At 39.3% G+C, this 18217-nt stretch overlaps 1 protein-coding gene across 2 annotated transcripts in view; it reads right to left on the bottom strand.

Annotated features, from left to right (window-relative positions):
* Positions 1-8793: 8793 nt before the first annotated feature.
* The window catches only part of BRAF (B-Raf proto-oncogene, serine/threonine kinase), a 62387-nt gene continuing 52963 nt past the window's right edge, over positions 8794-18217 (bottom strand). The window contains exons 16-18 of one of the 2 annotated variants that reach the window (XM_009709078.1): positions 17137-17271; positions 15993-16146; positions 8794-9497 (exon numbers count right to left, since the gene is read on the bottom strand). In XM_009709078.1, the coding sequence (XP_009707380.1) occupies positions 9475-9497; positions 15993-16146; positions 17137-17271 (312 nt within the window). In that variant the 3' untranslated portion in view covers positions 8794-9474. Of the gene's footprint in view, positions 9498-15747; positions 16147-17136; positions 17272-18217 lie in introns of those variants that run through there. The other variant, XM_009709070.1, reaches the window with a different exon arrangement.

The raw sequence follows: 18217 nt of genomic DNA, 5'->3' as shown, positions 1-18217 counted from the left end.
CGCCTCCCGCCGCCCTGGCACGGCTGCCCCCGGGAGCTGCAGCTGAGCCGGGCTTTGCTTTAAACAGCAATAAACGCAGTCCCCAGTCCACACCTAGCCTGCATTGTTCTTTAACTTTGCTTCAAAGCTCCGGGCTATGATACAGTGCCAGGGCATCGTTCCTGGCTCTGCTTACTGGCCACCTTATCTTGGTACTGCCAGAAGTACCCTACCTTCAGCAATTATTTGTGTGCTTCCAAAGGTAAACGTACCAAATACCTGTTGTACAGAATGCAGGTATTTGTTTGCACTGTTTATTGCCTTCACACACTCTTTTGGTGGGTACCTGAATGCTCAAGTCCTGGTATTTTAGTTTTGGCAATATAAGCCTGCAGTGTAACAATTTATTTTTTCGAGATGTAGCTTAACTGCTACCAGTTCAAAATTATTTCCTTTATGCTGCTCTGTAGACTCAGCATTACCTAACCTTGAGGACATGCTCGCTCTCTTTCTAGAGAGAGACCTGTGCAGTTGCCCTCTTAAAGGTTTCAGGATTTTGCTTGTTTCTAATTCTTTAATTGCGCTGTCTCTTAAGCTGCTGTGTCACATTATGGCTTTAAAACTAACAGCTTCAACTACTGCCGAAGGCGGCATGGGTACTATCGAGGAGGTCCTTCCCCTGCTCTCAGTGGTGGGAAAAGGATGGGTGAAAAGGTTCTCAGGATTCTCTTCCGTTACTTGCAGGTCCCTGGAACTGAAGAGGCCCCTGGAACCAAAGCTTTGGTTCCTTGGTCCTTATTCCAATAAAAGTTAACTGTAAACAAATTCTAAGCTAAATTGTACTTTGTTTTTGAGTGCTGTAGGATTTCTGGAGAATGAACGTGACAGCTTTAGGGGTGGGGTACTTGAGTGCACATGAGCTTCTGTAATGTTTGCTCTGTATGTAGTGTGCTACCCCCAAGAAATAAGGTGATACATCCATGTTCAGAGAGTGATTTAAAACTTCCATGAATGCACAGTAGATAAGAATCTTATCATTAAAGCTCTGCCAAATAACTGTTGGGGGGGGGGGGGGAAATAAAACTTGCCCACGTTAGAACTGCAGAGAAGCCAACTTAAAGACATTTTACTGAAATCTTATCACCAAATAATAGTTGGAATAACAGTTGCCATAGAACTCGAGGAAGTTACCCTGAAGAAAACCCAGACCAACTGGTTTTCTTTCCCCAGGGAGAGAGGGAATTGCCCTTAGGTATTATCAAAGTCCAGAATAATTTTTGTGAAGCAAAACCCTCTGCAAAGGTAAAAATAGGTTAGGGCTAAGCACAGCAGTCAAGGAGGAAGTGGTCCAGCATAAGCAAGGAGGCAAGTGGGTTAGTTAGTTAGTTGTTTTTTGGGGTTGGTTTTGGTTGTGTTTTTTTTTTTTATTCCAGAGTTACAGCAACAACATCAAAGTAAATTTTTCACTCCCCTTAACCACCTTAGTTACACCTCTGGAACTTCATGGAGAGGACGAATTGTGAATTACATGATAAACAATCTCCTTCAGACTTTTCCATGCAGTCAATCTTTATTATAGCAGTATTCTCATATTCACATCAAGTACATAGAACTTTTTGCCTTTTATATAATACAGAGTTCTTTAAATAACTTTACACAGAAATAGTTTTCTTCAATCTGAATTCAGCTATCAAATTTTAATGTTTTAAGTCTCCATGCTCTCTAACCAAACTGGACAATATTTCCCATTGTACAAATTTACATGAGAAAAACTCCAAAGTACAAATGAAGGGACAACAAAAGTAAAGGGGGAAGGAACAAACAAGAAAAATAAGTTGTATTGGCAATTACAGGGGAAACTTGAGAAGGAAAGAAGGGGAGTTGCCATGACCTATGTAACAGGAAACCGAAAATAAACATTTTGTTACGAATTAAAAAATAAATACAAGTTTCAAAACAATTACTCCATTGTGGATTTTAAAAAGCAGCTATGGAAATCTACTAACACAATTTTTTTTTCTTTTTTTTTTTTTTTAAGTAACCAGACTGGACCTTCTACTTTGCAGTCATAAGCCCCTTGCAAACCTCTGGTGGTCAAAAAAAAAATACAGCTGAAAGGAATGTGTTAGCACAGAGTTTAAATTGGTGGGACATACATTTCATTGCACTAAGGAACAAACAAACAAAAAAAGAAATCAAATCTCTATATAAATTTCCCTTTCCTCTCCTTACTAGATACTTTGCCTCTCATAAACAAGCCTCTGTATTATGAGGTAATGCCATTGTCTTGACTATATATAAAAATAAAGTTTAAAGAATATAGATCTGTATACCTATAAACTTTAAACAAGCCAGTCCTCTCTTACTTCCCCATAGGGTCCAACTACTGAGTGCTACGCCTTCCATCACTTTTTAATGAAACGCATGCATTGCGCCTCTCATGGAAACCCCCCAAGAGACCAGTGCACCTTTCCTAATCTAGGAAAAGCAGCCCGCGCTGAAGTAAGAGAGAGAGAGACAGTGCAAGTAATGCACAACAGATTACAAACACCTATACCTGCTCCTTCAAAACAAGGCAGAATCACAGAAGGCAACAGTGGCCAGCCTGCATGTGTGTTTTGACAAAGGGGAAAAGGGATCCCATTAGGCAGCCGATGACTGATTGTTTTTGCAATTGCTTAAGAAAAATGTCACCTGCCCAGCCCTAGGAGACCATTACCACACCTGAAGTGAGGTGAGGAGGGAGGTTGCAACTGGAGGACGAAGGGCCAGGGGGAACATTGCACTTGCAGTCAGGATGACCACAGCGCAGGGGGGCTGGCTCGTGCATCCCAAATAGTGGTAGACTGGGCTCTAGCAGCACAGGTCAGCACTAGATCCCAAAGGGATTTCAAGGGTGGCAAGAAGCAGGGCTTTCCCCAATCCCAACAAATGAGATCAGAAGAAAAGCAATGTTAATTTGGGTTGCCAACACATGCAAGTTGGCCACTGTCAGGTTTCTGTCAGTTGAGGAGAAGTGTGGAGAGGGGGGAGGAAGGGGAGGCAGGTAGGACACAAGGCTCATGAAGGAATGATGTGCATTTTTTTTTTCTGTTGATTTTTTTCCTTTTTTTTTTTTCCCCTAAAGGTTCACAGCTTTGAATAAAAAAGCACATTTATTGCACTTACATTTTATTTTAGACAGAGTTAATTTAAATTATGCCCTTGGTACCCCCCACCATCCCAAAATAACCCAACACCCAAGTTTGGTCCATTTTGCCCCCTAGACCTGACATCCATGCCCAGATAGTGGGCTTCATTTCTTCTCCTAATGTTCCACTCAACTCCCAAACACATAGACAGATTTTCTTTTCAACTAGGGTGGATACACAAATGCAGCACAGAATGACATTTATCAAAACAAAACCCAACCATTTTCCAAACCCAAACAAAAAAGAAAACAGTTCTTTTTTGTGGTTTAGTCGCTCAAAAGTAAATGTCACACAGGGCTTATTCTAAAGTACAGCTCCTGCAAACGTGACAAACTAGACAAAATGACCAAACAGGCCACTGCTGGCTCTTAAGAAGGCTGGATGAGCTGAATACACTGCTGCTGTGATGCTATGACGCAAATGCCTAGCTAGTTCAGAAGTTTCTAAACCTTTCCATCAGCTCCCTTCTCGTAGGGAAGTAAGTTTCTTTGTGATTTTGTTGGGGGAAAAAAAGACAAAATATGATGTACTTTTAGTGCAGAACTGGGGTAGGTAGAAGGATTCCAGATAGTTCCTGGAATGTTAGTAAAACGTTTTTACACTTTGCTTTCTAAAAGGAACAAAATCAAATTAAAATTGGTCTGATATTTCACATGAACTGTGCATTTAGACATAACTCTATAATTTACAATTACGCCCAAAGTCTTACCCCAAAGAAGAAAAGGAAAAGATCTGAAAAAGCACTAATACCAAAACCCATTATTTTGTCCTTTATGGACAAGTAGGTTAAATATGACACTGGTATGTAGGTACTGCCAAAAGTCTACATAACCGGTTTGAAATTTGAACAACTCAAATTCAAACACACTGGTTATCCCTCAGCTGACAAGACACCTACCATCTCCCATGGTTAATGTGCAGTAACAGTACACGATCACTAAAGAGTAACTGCAAGAGGCCTGAGGAAGAACTAAGGAAACCTGCTGATATTCCAGAAAACAAAATTAACTGCACTTTCTGGGCCGAGGAATTAGTTGTATGGTCTGATATAGCAGACTTTGATTACATGAGTACTAGCTATCAATTTCTCCTCATCTAGCTCTAATTTTTGATCTACCATCTCATTCCAAGATGCTATGACAGTGTAACTTTGGGCCTCTTCAGAGCTTTCTGTTACCTTTCTTTAACAAGATCTTTGTGTCTTTGGAGGGGCAGGAGGGCTTATTTAATTTAAATGAACCTCATTTAACTTTTGATAGAGCAGATTTCAAGCAGCAGGTTTACTGTAACTCAATTAGGTTTCTTCAATTCCTAGCTTTGAGATGATCATAGGTATTTTGGGGAATGCCCTCTGCCCTCGTTACCAACTCCAAACTACCTATCTATAGTAATAGCTATATACAAAACTACTGCATCAGAAGTAAACCAAAGCCACTGCTCTACTTACAAAGCACCTGGTTTACATTCTGTTGTACTTTTTTAAGATTGCAAAGGCACATGATCATTTGGCAAACTGCAAAGACTGTTTTGGGGGATCTTTAATGTAAACCATTTAACAGAGGGTCTTGCTAGCTCTCCTTTCTAAAGAAAAGATATATGCTAGCTTTCATCTGAATTTGCTCTTGATGTACTCTATATTCTGCAGGTTTTAAAGTTTCCTCCTTCCACAGTTTCGTAGTTATATACTACTGTCCTGGTGCTGACTTAGTAGCTTCCATGTTAGCATCCTTGAAACTTAAATGCAAAGAAAAAGTTTTAACAACTTTGCTCTGCTCTGCTCTTCTGATAATTTTATTTACTAGGTAAGAAGTAATGAAGCAATGAAGAAAGATATTTAAAATGTATGCCAAAACAAATATGAAGTGCAAACGCATATTAACAAGGCTGCAGTAACCAGAAAATTCATTTCATAAACTTCTACGTAAAATGCATAACAGAAAACCAGAACACCCAGCACCTTCCAAGTGATGCCGTAACAGTCCACTCACGCAACTGCTCTTTAACTGAACTTGACTGTACCTAGAAGCTTTGCCTGTCGCATTGTGCTACCGGTGATACTTTTTTCAACAGACAAAAGACACGTTGCCTACAGTACTATGAATAGTTTGTGCTACACATGCTGCACTCACAGTCAAGAAGGGAGTGAAATCTATAGGCTGCAGAAGTGTGAAATGTTTACATGCTTCTTCCCTAAATTTAGCCTCTCCAGCTATCAAAACTTCAACTTGTACTTGTTTGTGAGGTTTCTGAGGATCTGGCTTCCCCAAATGTTCTGTAAAATGCTGGATGCATTTGCATCGCCAGGCAAACACAGAAGCAAACCTATCTATGTGTGATCTTCCGTGTATTTTTTCCCCTCGATCTGGGCATTTGTGGAAAGATCTGGTATTTATCAACAGTCAGCATTTCACTCATTTTATGTTATGAAGGCCAAATTCTGCCTCTAATGAGCACATACTAACTCAAGTGATGTTGAGAGGCCACAATAAGATGGCAGTATTTGGCCTCAAACATTCTGCATCATCAACAGCTGCTAAAGCATTCAAGTACAAGAAAAGATAGTTTTGGGGTAAGCATAAAAAAGCAGAAATGGATTCATTTAATGACTTGCATGAGTTTAGCAAAAAAGAAATGACTGGGCTAATTTTATCTGGGGCCACGCAGGACTTAATTCATGCAGAAATTAATTTCAAAATAACCAGGCCTCCATACTCATACCATTTGGTTTAAGCTCCCCTACAATGTTCCAGTTCCAGCAAATATGCCACAGGAAACAATCATGTACTGACAGGGAAGATGTAACAGATAACAGGCCTCTTCTAACTGTATGGAAAAGGAAAGGCAGCGGGGAAGGTATATGTGTGGTTAATAAAGATGTGAATAGCTGGGATTGGATATTGGTAGTTTTGCAAATAATTATTAGATCCTAGATACTGTAGAGCTAAAAGCAGTATGACTGTCTAGATGCTTGTCCCAACACACACACAAAATATATACTAACATTTCCATACTATGGGGCATGTGCTTGTGGTTGGGACACCACAGAGAAGCTTAAGAAATTTGGTGTAATGGACATGAATGTATTGGTCATTTCAATTTACTTCCTTCATCCCACCGCTATACAGGGCACTCGGTTCTTGTCTACTCTCATCTCCCCATTCACCAAACATCTACAGGGCACCTTTAAGACTGGTTCTGATGGCATGCAAGACATCCAGAAAAACTCCTGAAGGAAAAGATAAAAAAAAGTAATAATCCCAATTATTTACAAACCAAATTTCTTCCAAAGTTTTGCTTGAGTATTAGGTGGGACCTCTTACAGACGAACACACATTACTACAGCTATCTGGAGGGAAACAAACAAACATGAAAACCAGTAGAAATGCATCCTGAAAGGACTCCTCTAAACAGCAGCCAAACAACTTGCACATTCCTCAGGGAAAAAAACAAAACAGAAAAACAAAACTACAAACAAATAAACCCCAATAAAAAAACTCCAGAGATCATGTGTTACTTATAAAGTGCTTTGCATGGACAAGGATAGCAATTTTCCTTGTGCTTTTCCTATGGGCTCAAGAAGCATGTTGTAGACTAATGGGTAATGAATCTTCACAAAAATAAGTTCATTTTAAGCAAAGATAGAATGAAAATCCTAACAGTTATGTTTTAGCAGACAACGTTCTGCCAGCATGACTTTGCGGAAGGAAACTAGGGCTTTTAACAAGCTCTGGGAAACAAATGACTGTTGAACCACCTGTACATACTTGCTCCACTAACAGTTTCTTTCAAGAAAACATTTAATTTCCAGTATGCCTGACATACAAATCGGGCCACAGCCCCTACAGGGGCTGGAGCGTTGCGCGGGGTGGAAGGAGAATGAGCAGCGACTACTTCACCCTCTGGGAATCTCTATCTGTAAATGCTCTCACCTGCCTGCTGACCACAGCTGCCCCGGGCTCCTTCCACCTCTTAGGTATCGGCCTCAGATGATGACCAGGGAGCACTCGGACTTCACCCATCTGCACACCACCGCTTGCTCATGACCTTCTCCACACTGGAAAGTGGCTATTGCTACTATTTAAATTCCTGCCAATCTCAATAAGGAAAAAAAACCTTACAGCATCTGAAGACCCACAGCAGACAACAAAAAAATTTGTGCTTGCCTTTTTTTTTTTTAAAATGCATCCTGTACACAAAATCAATTCTATTCATGTACCAACATGAATCACTTCATTCTTGTAGTGACTATCAAGTCATTCACTATTGCTGTCTCGCTAATGTTTGTGGAATTAATATAAATACACAGTATTTCAGTTATAATTCCCACTTCAGATTAGTCCGGTCCCTATAACCCCAGTAAATATTTACTGACAAACATAACAGACTACCAGCAACACCGCAAAACTCCAGGGTTTTAGAAGCATGTTTCACTACTGATGTGCGTTTCTCCCTTCAGCTGGGAGCACCCTTCTGCAGACAGAAACAGTCCAACTCTCCTAGGGAGGGAAGGACAGTGTCCTTGCCCAATACACCCATGTTTAGCACGAACACCACATTCACACACATTTAACTCCTTCATTTATTTCTCATGATTTTGTTTAACACCCCCCACCTCCCCTCAGCAAGAACCTCTCTGCTGGGGGGCGGCAGTTCTCCTGCCTCACCTGGAATGGTACAGGGCAGATACAAATCAAATCCTGAAAACTTCTGTCTGAGCTTGAATTTCTTTTCAATGACATCGGACTTGCCTCTGTACAAATAATTTACATGTAATACCACATACCAGAGAACTCTGCAAACAGATCACATCACAAGATACTCTAACTAGAGGTAAACGATGTGCAGAACTTTATGAGTTGTTTTTTCCCTGACTGGGTAACTTGTCAAAAAGCTACCAACCATTTGAAAACCAGGATTGTAGGACAGGAAAACAAAGCACTCTCACGGAGATACCGCCACCTTCATCCTAGTTTGCAAAGTGTACAAAAGGGAAAGACAAACAGAAGGGAAGAGATGACAGGGAAGAAAGCAATGAGAGGAGAAGTAGTCAGCGTGGATCCAGCAAGTACCGTTTTGTTTTGATCTAACAACTTGCCATTAGGACAAGATGTTCCACATTTACACACACACTTATCAGAGGACGTTTAGTTAACAGGATAAAAATCCTTTAAAAAAAGCTCTTGAAAGTACCAAAACATAATTTTCGGAATGTCTAATTCTAGGGGGTTTTGTATTTGTATTCAATTCAACCTGAGAACTTTTTTCCCCATTTATGAAAACGTTACGTATTGGTAAGGTACCTGGCATTAACCTGCACCCTCATTTAAAATAAAACTTTTAAAGTAGGTACATACACCATTTACAGTCTGTATCAGGAATTCAACAGACTTCAGATGCTGTGGTAGCATCTTTGATAAATACATTGTATCATATGATACAAAAGAAAAAAAATAAGAGAGGACAATCTCGCTACTTTTTTTTTTTTAAACTTCAGTTTGTTGCTGGACCAACAAAAGAAGGATCTACTTAATCCTTCTAAAAGATGTTGTATATGCACACACCAAGAAAATACTGGAAAAGGAAAAAAGTTAAGGTGGTTGTTTGTTTTTTGAAGAAGTGATAAAGTAAGTCTGAAAAAAGGTGCAGCAGCATCCCCTTTTCCTTCAGATTAACCTCTTCGCCTTTAGAGTAACATCTTCTCCAGCACCCATCACCCCACGCTTTTAAATTTACTGAAATAAAATCCAATAACATAGACAGATTTAGGTGTCTGACATCGTAACAGTGAAAAGGGGATACTGCATCGTCCATAAATCAGCGAGTACACCAGGAAAAAAAAGATCAGAACAGAGGATGATTCTTTTAAATTAGCACTCATCAGATTTTCAGCCTCTGATGGTACGTTGTTAGAGGGAGAAAGCCAACCGGCAGACCATCCAAAGCAAGTCTCCTAAGTTGCAGCAGCAGTTCCATCCCCTCATGCCCGAGCACCAGTCAAACCACGAGTGCCCTCTCCTCTCTCCTGGGAATGATGCCAACGGCACAGGCAGCCACTGCGGGTCTCCGAATGCACGTGGTGGTTTGTGTTGAAGGAGAAACACTGGCAGCAGAGGATTCTGGTTCCCAAAAAGGTACTTTTTCCCATTGTGTTGGACTGGCAGTTCCATTCTGCTCCACTTTTAAGCTTATGGATATCTTTTCTAAATTACTTTAGGTTTTGCGGAGCAGAACAGAGTTTTGATGTTAAGAAACTGTAGGAACACAAGACTTAAATAACAGAGTGGGTGCTGCCATGGTGCTGTGGCTACTTGAACGCTGCAAATTCTCCTGTAGAGGGAGGACAAGAGCTTGGTTTAACAAGGTGATTTCAGTTGCTAGGCGGTCAGAGATTTTCTCCAGACTAGATGAACATTAGGTTGAATATAAAAGATGTTAAAAAATGCAAACTGTTAAAATTAAAGCACAAAAGAATACACAGTGAGAGAACATTGAATACAGACCCAGCATATTTTACTGAAAAAGAATTTCTTGACAGTAAGCTGTACCCATTCTTCCCAAGACAGAGGTCTGAAAGTTCAAGTGAAATCTAATTCATCATGCATTTGAAAATAAAATGTGTCAGTTTAATTTCACTTTAAACTCCTTATTGCACACATGTCCTCCTGAAAAGCAACAACTGCAATAAATGCATCAGACTGCAAACTAATTTCTATTCTAGTGTGAAACTGGTTTAATAACAAAGAACTATTTGATACACCCGTTAACCTTTGAAGACTATATAAAGTGCATGAATATTAAACCAGTATTAAAGAATGCTAGGATCTGGTTTGGAGACCAACATAGCAACCTACTGTGAGAAAAACAAGAATGGTGAGATTGTCTACTTACTCCCAGACCAGAAATTAGGCATCGCTAATAGGGAGCACAACAAATAAAACAACCCCATGCTGCCTTCAGAATTACTGAATAAACAGTAATTCTATGCAGTGCTTCACATGCAATGATCTCCTGAAATTCTACATAGTTTATTTAGTGTCAGCATGCTGTCAGATAGACTGGTAGTCCCATTTCAGAGATGAAGAAACTATGGCACACAGTAAAATCGCTGCCCAAAGTCTTAAAAAGTTTGCCAGAATATTGAATAGAAACTGAATCTAAGATACTCATCCTCTTAATCTTATACTTTAGCCAAAAAATTTCCCTGCCACTCACAAAGAAAGTATATTCTACAGGATTTTTAGGGAGGGGTGTCCAACTATTCTTAACCAAAAGGACTCAGGAGCAAGGGAAAAAGAAATGTACATATAACTTCCCTGTGTTGGGTTTCACAAGAATTTAGGGTTACTTTATGCCCCTTTCTTGACAGCACTCCTCAGAGCTCTCCTAATAATGAAGGAGCAATAAGCAGGCATAAGAGCCCCTTTGTTCTGTTCAACAGAAGTGTGTTGAATGCCATTACATTCAAACAACTGCTTCGTGTCTTGGTATTCTTCCATCCTTTCAAAAGCGAGTGTTTTATTGGCTTTGATTTTTCTTAAGATTCTTATTCTGAACATTGGAAACAAACCAGAAACATCCCTGCAAACAGAATTTTAGGCTGATAGCATTAATTCCAGGGAATGTCTTGCTCTATAAAGACGACAGCCAAGAAGAGTGATCAGCAGCCTGCACAAGGAGGGGGAAGAAAAGGCATCTACAGGGCCTAGTAGGAACAGCTGATCCAGCTGATCTAAGAGAACTTGAAGAAAGCAGGGAGAGGGCTCTCTGCATCGCAGAAAACGAGAAGGGAGTACACCCAAGGTCTAAAGTAAGGGTGGTTGGCACAGGGGGCTGTGACAGACCTCAAGCTCTGTGTGTCTTCACAGACTGTGGTGGTAGGTTTAAGTTATAACAACAAAAGAATAAAAACTTCATGATGGATCTAATCGCCTGTTTTACTAGTTCTACCAACAAATAAACCCCTTGCTCTAAAATACTCTAAATATCTGGTAATTTTTCTTGCTTCTCTCTGACACATTTCACCGATCTCCCAACTCTCTTCACAGTATCTTCTAGAAACACTCAATTTTCGTACTTTTTTTTTCTCTTAAGGACAAAAAAGTCATCAAGTATTGCCTGTGAGGCTAATTTCTAAGAATGACATTCATGCTTAGCTACACTTTCAAAACACGCTCTACTTAATTTATTTTTCACTCTGCCTTTCTAAACTGCTGATTAAAGATCAATTTATAAACAAGAGATTGCTCCCTCATTACTCATCTTGTCCTTCTGCCCATTTCTGGTAATAATTCAGCTTTTAATAGTCGTACAGGGATTTCAGAAGATAAAAGATGAACCATTAATTGGGAAAGGGCAATGGAAAAACAGGATCAGAAGTCAAGAAGCATTTCAGATAGAATGGTAGCTATAAAAAAGTGATTTTCAGACTATTCTGCCATTTAAATAAAACCTCACAGACATTTTCTTTGATAAGCTGATGCTAAATCCCCCCTTTCAAAATTCAGGTGCTAATCCAATCTCAGATCAATTGGAGACCAAAACAGGTAACATGTTCATCTAATAATGGGATTATGTTGATTGAAGATGTGTAAAATGCAGTTACCAGTAACATTTTTCCCTAGATGAGGAATGTAGATGGCTACATCTATCCATGTACAAGAATCTTCCATCCTGCTAGGTGCTGACCGGACTTTCTGAGAAGTAGCTAAAATGCTTTATGTCACCTTTTCTGTTCTGAAGATGTAAAATACCTCTAAGCTGGTTCTTTTATCTTCTGAAAGAAACCTCACCTGTAGGAGAGGTAGAGAGAACACAGGCAACCTCTTCCTGAGACTTAGATGCATATAGATAAATTAAGTAACCTAAACTGTGAATTCACCGTTTTCTAGCAGGACAGGAAGGTCTTGCCCGAGAGCAATGAATGGACGAAATGAAGACAGCTTTAGCAACATGACCCAATATGCCCTGTCCTGCAGGAACAGGATCATCCTGATTCTGCCCTGCTAAGTCTCTGGACATAGTTCTGTAATGGCCAATGCTAATCTAAACTGGGATGACTGGAGTCCTGCTCTCCCTCCTGACCTGAGCTGTAGAGCAATGACTTGCCCGTTGTGGCACACCGGGACCATCTGGCCCTGAGGCACGATGGTTCAAGGAGCTGACCTAGCAAGTGCTAGCTCAGGCTGGTGGGCAAGGAGAGTTTTCTAACCAGTTTTTGGAGAGCTGCTCTGTTGACAGTGGGGGGAAGCCACTCAACTACGTGCAACGGACTTGTGAAACTGGAGAGCATCTGCCAGTGCAAGGGTAAGGAGCTGGGCCATGGCTGCTCCAAATGAGATCAGCTTACCGTGAAGCTATGAAACCACATACTTAGCGATTTGGGATGTGAAAAAAAACCCCAAAAACAACAGACATTTTCATTCATTGAGAGCCATGCATCTGATGTGCTTTTTACCCAGTAGAACTTCAGATACTTGCATTGACTGATAACAAAGAAACTCCTTTCCAAAGAATGGATAGCATTTGAAATTCTAACTTCTTACAGAACCCTTTCAAGTTAGTTACTACAGTCTTTTCACGCTCGTCACATCCAAAGCAAGTGGGAACTATTTTAAATTCACACTTTCAAAAAAACTGTACTAAAAAGATGATCAATTTCTTTCATGTTGTGTCCAAACAATATACTATAAGGGCATGTTCTGAGGAACCAGCTGCCCCTGATTCCTGGAAGGATTTAAGATGCAGTTACCAATCTCTACTCTCACAGATTTATAAGTTATCTAGATTCATAAGGTTACTAAGGTATATAACACAACATCTTAACTGTACTCCTTATCCTGGGATAGATGCCATGTTTCTTAGAAGAATTGTAACAAGATGAATGGTTCCCTTCCAGGCCCGTGCCAGCCTTGTCCACTGAAGTAGAGAATAACTGACTGATCAAAGGGAAACACCAAATTCCCACACCTTCCTTGGATTACATTCACAGACACAGAAAAAAGTATGACAAAGAGGCAGTCTTCTGTTGGATCTTGTGCTGATTTTCTAGTACAGACACCATCCACTGGCTAAATAAAAATTTGGAACATAACTGATGTGGATAATTAGTATCCTCAGAAGAATATACAGCAGTGTTTATGAGGATCTGGTCCTTCTAGAAGGTACCAAGACAGATTTTGTTTCTATACCGAGGTGCACAGAAGTAAAGAAAAAAAGGAATCTCACACAGTATAAACCACCCCTCCAGAAAAGCCTGGGATCCTACAGACCTGTTTTCAGGACCAATAGGTATCTGTTTCTAAACAATATAGCTGACTTTCATCTTTGAGAACACTGACCCAAATCCTCAGGTGTGTTAAGGCATCTTCATCCTACATATATTCCCAAATCTCATTGAAGCAGCAATTACAAACTACAGAATTTAAACCCCTAAATGCCTTTATGTCAGATAAAGTTAATGATCCACAAAACCCAGCCTTCATTTAGGCTTCATAAAATGTTTAGTGAGAAGCTAAGATCACATTATGGCCATGGATCCCAAACCGTGCTCAACACTAAGAACAGGTGACACAGGAAGAAGTCTAAAGACTGACCACACAGCAGGAAATGGGGCCAAATGTGTCTAAGGATGGCAGCATTTTTTCCCCCCATAATTGTAGTTCCTATAGCACAGAAAAACAATCTTAACAACAAGGAGCATAACACTACTCCGAGGAATAACTTGTTTGAACTGATCTGGCAGACCCGAAAAAGAGTAAGCCTGGGCAGGGCAGTCATGATGGTTCTGCACTCTCTGTAACTCCCCGTGTGGTTACCCCTTTTCTGTGGGGGATGCCACATTTCCAGATTCTGCAGGAGACCCAGCAGCATCCTTTTGCTCTTATTGAGATGGGCATTGTAGCCTGTACTGCGTACTGTACCCCAAAGCCTAAGAAGCATTCGCCCTCACTGTCTAGAATTAAAAAATAAATTAGTAAGAGGGGAAAAAAACCACTTAAATCCTGTTTTCATTTTAAGATAAGCCTGCCAAAATGACGTGAAGCTACCAGAAAGATGGGAAACAGATTTTCTAAAACAATAACAACTTTTGTCCTCCATAACTACTTCCATAGAGATAGATTTCAACAGCTGAATTTTCTTGACGAACAAAATGAGAAAAGTTAGTTCCCAAACTGTTCCAACAGCAGAAGCCAAAAACACCATTAGAATCTGGCCAGAAAATGTAGAAATTGCCTACATCTCTTCAAGCTCTCTAACTCTGCCTCCTGTTTTAAAAGGCTCAGTTGCCAGACAGCAGAAAAGAAAACCTTTTTGAATTCCTGATCTATTTCAAAAACCTATTGCTAGCAATGTGCAAACTTCTCTGTAAGTATGTAAATCAGAAGCCATTAAGAACATTCCTGACCCTTGATGTCCTAACAAGAGTAGCAATAGCCTGTTTCCGATGCAGAAGAATCTGTGAAAATTAATAGCTTAGCAGTTTAAAACAAACAAACCCACATAACTAATTTCAAAATATGCAAGAACACAGTCAATAACATTACTGTTTTCATATCTGACATCAAAGACTGATATAATCTGACCCACTACTCTGATTCACCTGTTCCAGAGGAATGCTCCAGAGGAAAAGACAATCTTTGAAGTGAGCTGACAGGACCTTGGTAAGGTGTCTAGCTTTCTCAGTTAGATACCTAGTCTAACTGATTCACTTCTAGTCAAACTAGCAGCTTTTATATGGAAGTGAAAAAAACAGATCATCACTGAACAGAAGCATGTTCAGTGGTATTCTTAACAATATTAAGTAATTAAAACCTTTCATCTTAACAGAATTCATGGTGTAATACTGATTTCCATGAAAACAACTGCTTTTCCAAATCCTCTTTTCCTATTATGGGTATTAGCAGCCTTTTTCTCTTAAAGTATTGGTTATGCTTGAGATTTAAAATGTTTTTCTAATTTTTAAATCCTTGTTAATTGAAGGATACAGGCACCATTACCAGTAATATTCTTGCAGTTCAGCAAAAACAGATTCAGAATTTCTTCTATGTTGCATTGTAATAGAACATTTGAGATGGTCTAAACTACAGCAGGTCAGAGTATTTACGCAAAAATAAAAAGTTAAAAAAAAAAAACCAAAAAAAAGAACCCCACGCCACCACTGCTCTGCAGGAAAAGATGTTCTCTAAATAGCACTATTTTAAACTTCAACTGTCAAAATAAGAGTCACACATCACTAAGGTCTTTCTTTGGATTCTGTGTTGTATCTGCTTAATTCTGCTGACTACAAGAAGTTTTGACTGTGTTCAGCCTTGAAGCTAAGTTTATTCTTCCAATTGTTTCCCACATGAGTAGCATACTAATGGAGGAATCTAAAGCCTATTGCTCAAATATAACGACCTCAACTGAAGTAAAAAAACCAACCAAACATGATAGCTTGAGTAGATTAAAATCAAATACACTCCTGAGTAACTAACTCCAATCAATAAACTAGGCAAAAATGACACAGACAAGCAAGAATGACACCCAATGACCTTAAGAGGATTTTTGCTTGTTTTGAGGTGACTTTTCCCATTTCTCTTACGTGACCTTATAATTCTTCTTGTGCCAGCTGTTCCCAGGGCATTCGTTACCAACACAGACTTTGTGCTCAGGACACTCAATGCCCAGTGTTAGGAAGTGAGTCTTCATTCACTCAGTAAACCTTAAAAACATAGCTGGTAGGAACTGAGAACATACATGCGTGTTGCACTCACAGGAACACACCAGCACACAGACACACAGGCACATGCTTTCACATTTCTTTTCAGTGTACTGGAAACCCACCGTATCCCCCTGCTTGGATGGGCGTTTTTGGAGAAGCACAAGCATATAGACTAAAATCCTCTGTCTGGAAACCAGCCCGGTTTAATGAGGGCTCAGATGCACTGCGGTGAATTTTTGGCAATGACCGGGCCAGAAGCTCAATGGAGGCAAGAATCTAAAAGAAGTAGAAAATAAGCCATCAAATCTGTTGTTCTGAAGTTGTAACATTCTCTTAAAACCAAAGGCAGAACATCAATTATCTACAGAAAAATATTTATACACAAATTTAAACAGAAACTTTTAAAAATAGATTACTGCATTGCTCTCTGATATTTATATCCTCAAAAAGCTGAAAAGGACATTTTTGGAAGAAACTGTCTCATTTTCCCCTTTAAAAGGGCATACTGATTTCCCTCTGTAAGCATAATGAATATAGTCGCCTTTTATTTGCCTCCTTGTTTATACACTAGTACCTATACCTACCATTGTTGCCAATAAACACAGCTTTGGCAGCAGCTTGCTTAATACCATTTACCATAAAGGCAGCAGGGGGAGCTCCTTATTTTTTGAAAACACTTTGGCTAACGTTCAAAACAAAACAAAAAAATAAGGTCCCCCTGAAGCTTTTAGAATCCAAACCTTCCTCAGCAGGCATGATAAATTAAGTTTTGTGACAAAACTATCAATTTCTGTTCATAAAGCTTGGGGGAGAGCAAGAAGCAGGGTATAAAGATTTCTGAGAACACACACCAAGTTCTAATTTGTGTGTCTAATTGTGATTATTAATTTCACTGTCTCCCAGTTAAAACTTTCTGCAACACATAAATGCTTTTCCAACTACACATTTTAATACCTGTTTTTTGAATTGAAAAGAAACATTTCTAATTAAAGAGCACTAACCAGGTACTGAACCAGTACTCGTAGGAAGCTGTATCATATCACAGAATGGTTTGGTTGGAAGGGACCTTAAAGATCATCTAGTTCCAACCCCCCTGCCATGGACAGGGATACTTTCCTCTAGATCAGGTTGCTCAAAGCCCGAGCCAACCTGGCCTTGAACTCTAATCAAAAAAATTTTTAACTGGCCAGTGAGTTCATAACTGATCTGTATTTTTAGTATTTCAATTGTATAGTTGACTGAGAACTAAAGAGGAACATTTCTCACCTGTGGAAAAAGGGGTCTCTCATCTCTTTTCTTTTTTAAGCATTCTGCCATTAATCTCTTCATAGCTTTTGGACAGTTGCTCCGTACTTTGCTGAGGTCTGGAGATAGGTATCCTCGTCCCACCATAAAAATTATCTTTATTTAAGGGGAAAAAAAAAAGATGAGAGGGGAAGAAAGTGAGCCCATAAAACAAACAGTAACAAATGATGAACATTTTGCTAGACCATTTTAGTCCCAGCAGTAAGTTTTTTTGCTCCCAGGAAACATTATCTAGTATTGAAATTGTCAAGTTTCTTAGAGTAATGCTTGCTAACCTATTCAGTACAGAGAGAAAATTAGATTTTTCCTCGTCCTCCTAAGAGAGATTTCTGTGAAACTTGAACACTAATAAATGGCTACCATTTATAGCAATAACCATCTAAGGAGTGGTTCTTTGGTGTCAAAAACTGTTACAAAAACAAGAATAAGCAACTCTGTGGCAGGAACAGAATGCCTAAAAATAAATATTCTGTAAAAATAAATATTCTATTTTATAGTATAAGTCAACAGCAAGTTCACACTGAAAGGTATTTTAAGAAACACATGGACTTCAGATATTAAAAAAACATTACCTTTTGAGAATAAATTGTTTCATATACTTTTACACCACAAAAGCTTATTCTTGATATCTGACCACCTTCCCTACCCCCCAAAAAAAACCCACAAAAGAAAAAGAAAAACTGCCTCTAGATAGGCTTTATATTTTTACAGTCACTCTTTTAACATGGAAGGCTTATATTTCACCTAAGGATAAAACTTCAGTGTAAAACAAAGTAAACTTATAGAAAGCAGGAAAGCAAGGCATGAATACGGTTAATGTTCTGTTGCATACATCTAAAAAAAAAAAAAAATCAAACATCACCATGTCAAATCAAGGTCAAATGCAATGTGGTTTGAATACTGCAGTTGTGCTGACACTAAAGAGACCTTTCACAATAGCTAATCAAAGATCCATTCGTGCTGCAGCAGGTAATCACTACCTTTTCTGAATACTCAGATCCAGCAGGTATATAACAACTTACATTTAATGAAGTGTAACTAT

This window comes from Cariama cristata, unplaced genomic scaffold (genome assembly GCF_000690535.1).
Source record: "Cariama cristata isolate BGI_N322 unplaced genomic scaffold, ASM69053v1 scaffold16880, whole genome shotgun sequence".
Taxonomy (NCBI): domain Eukaryota; kingdom Metazoa; phylum Chordata; class Aves; order Cariamiformes; family Cariamidae; genus Cariama; species Cariama cristata.
Note: the sequence above shows the minus strand (reverse complement) of the source record. Positions and strands in the feature narration are given on the sequence as shown.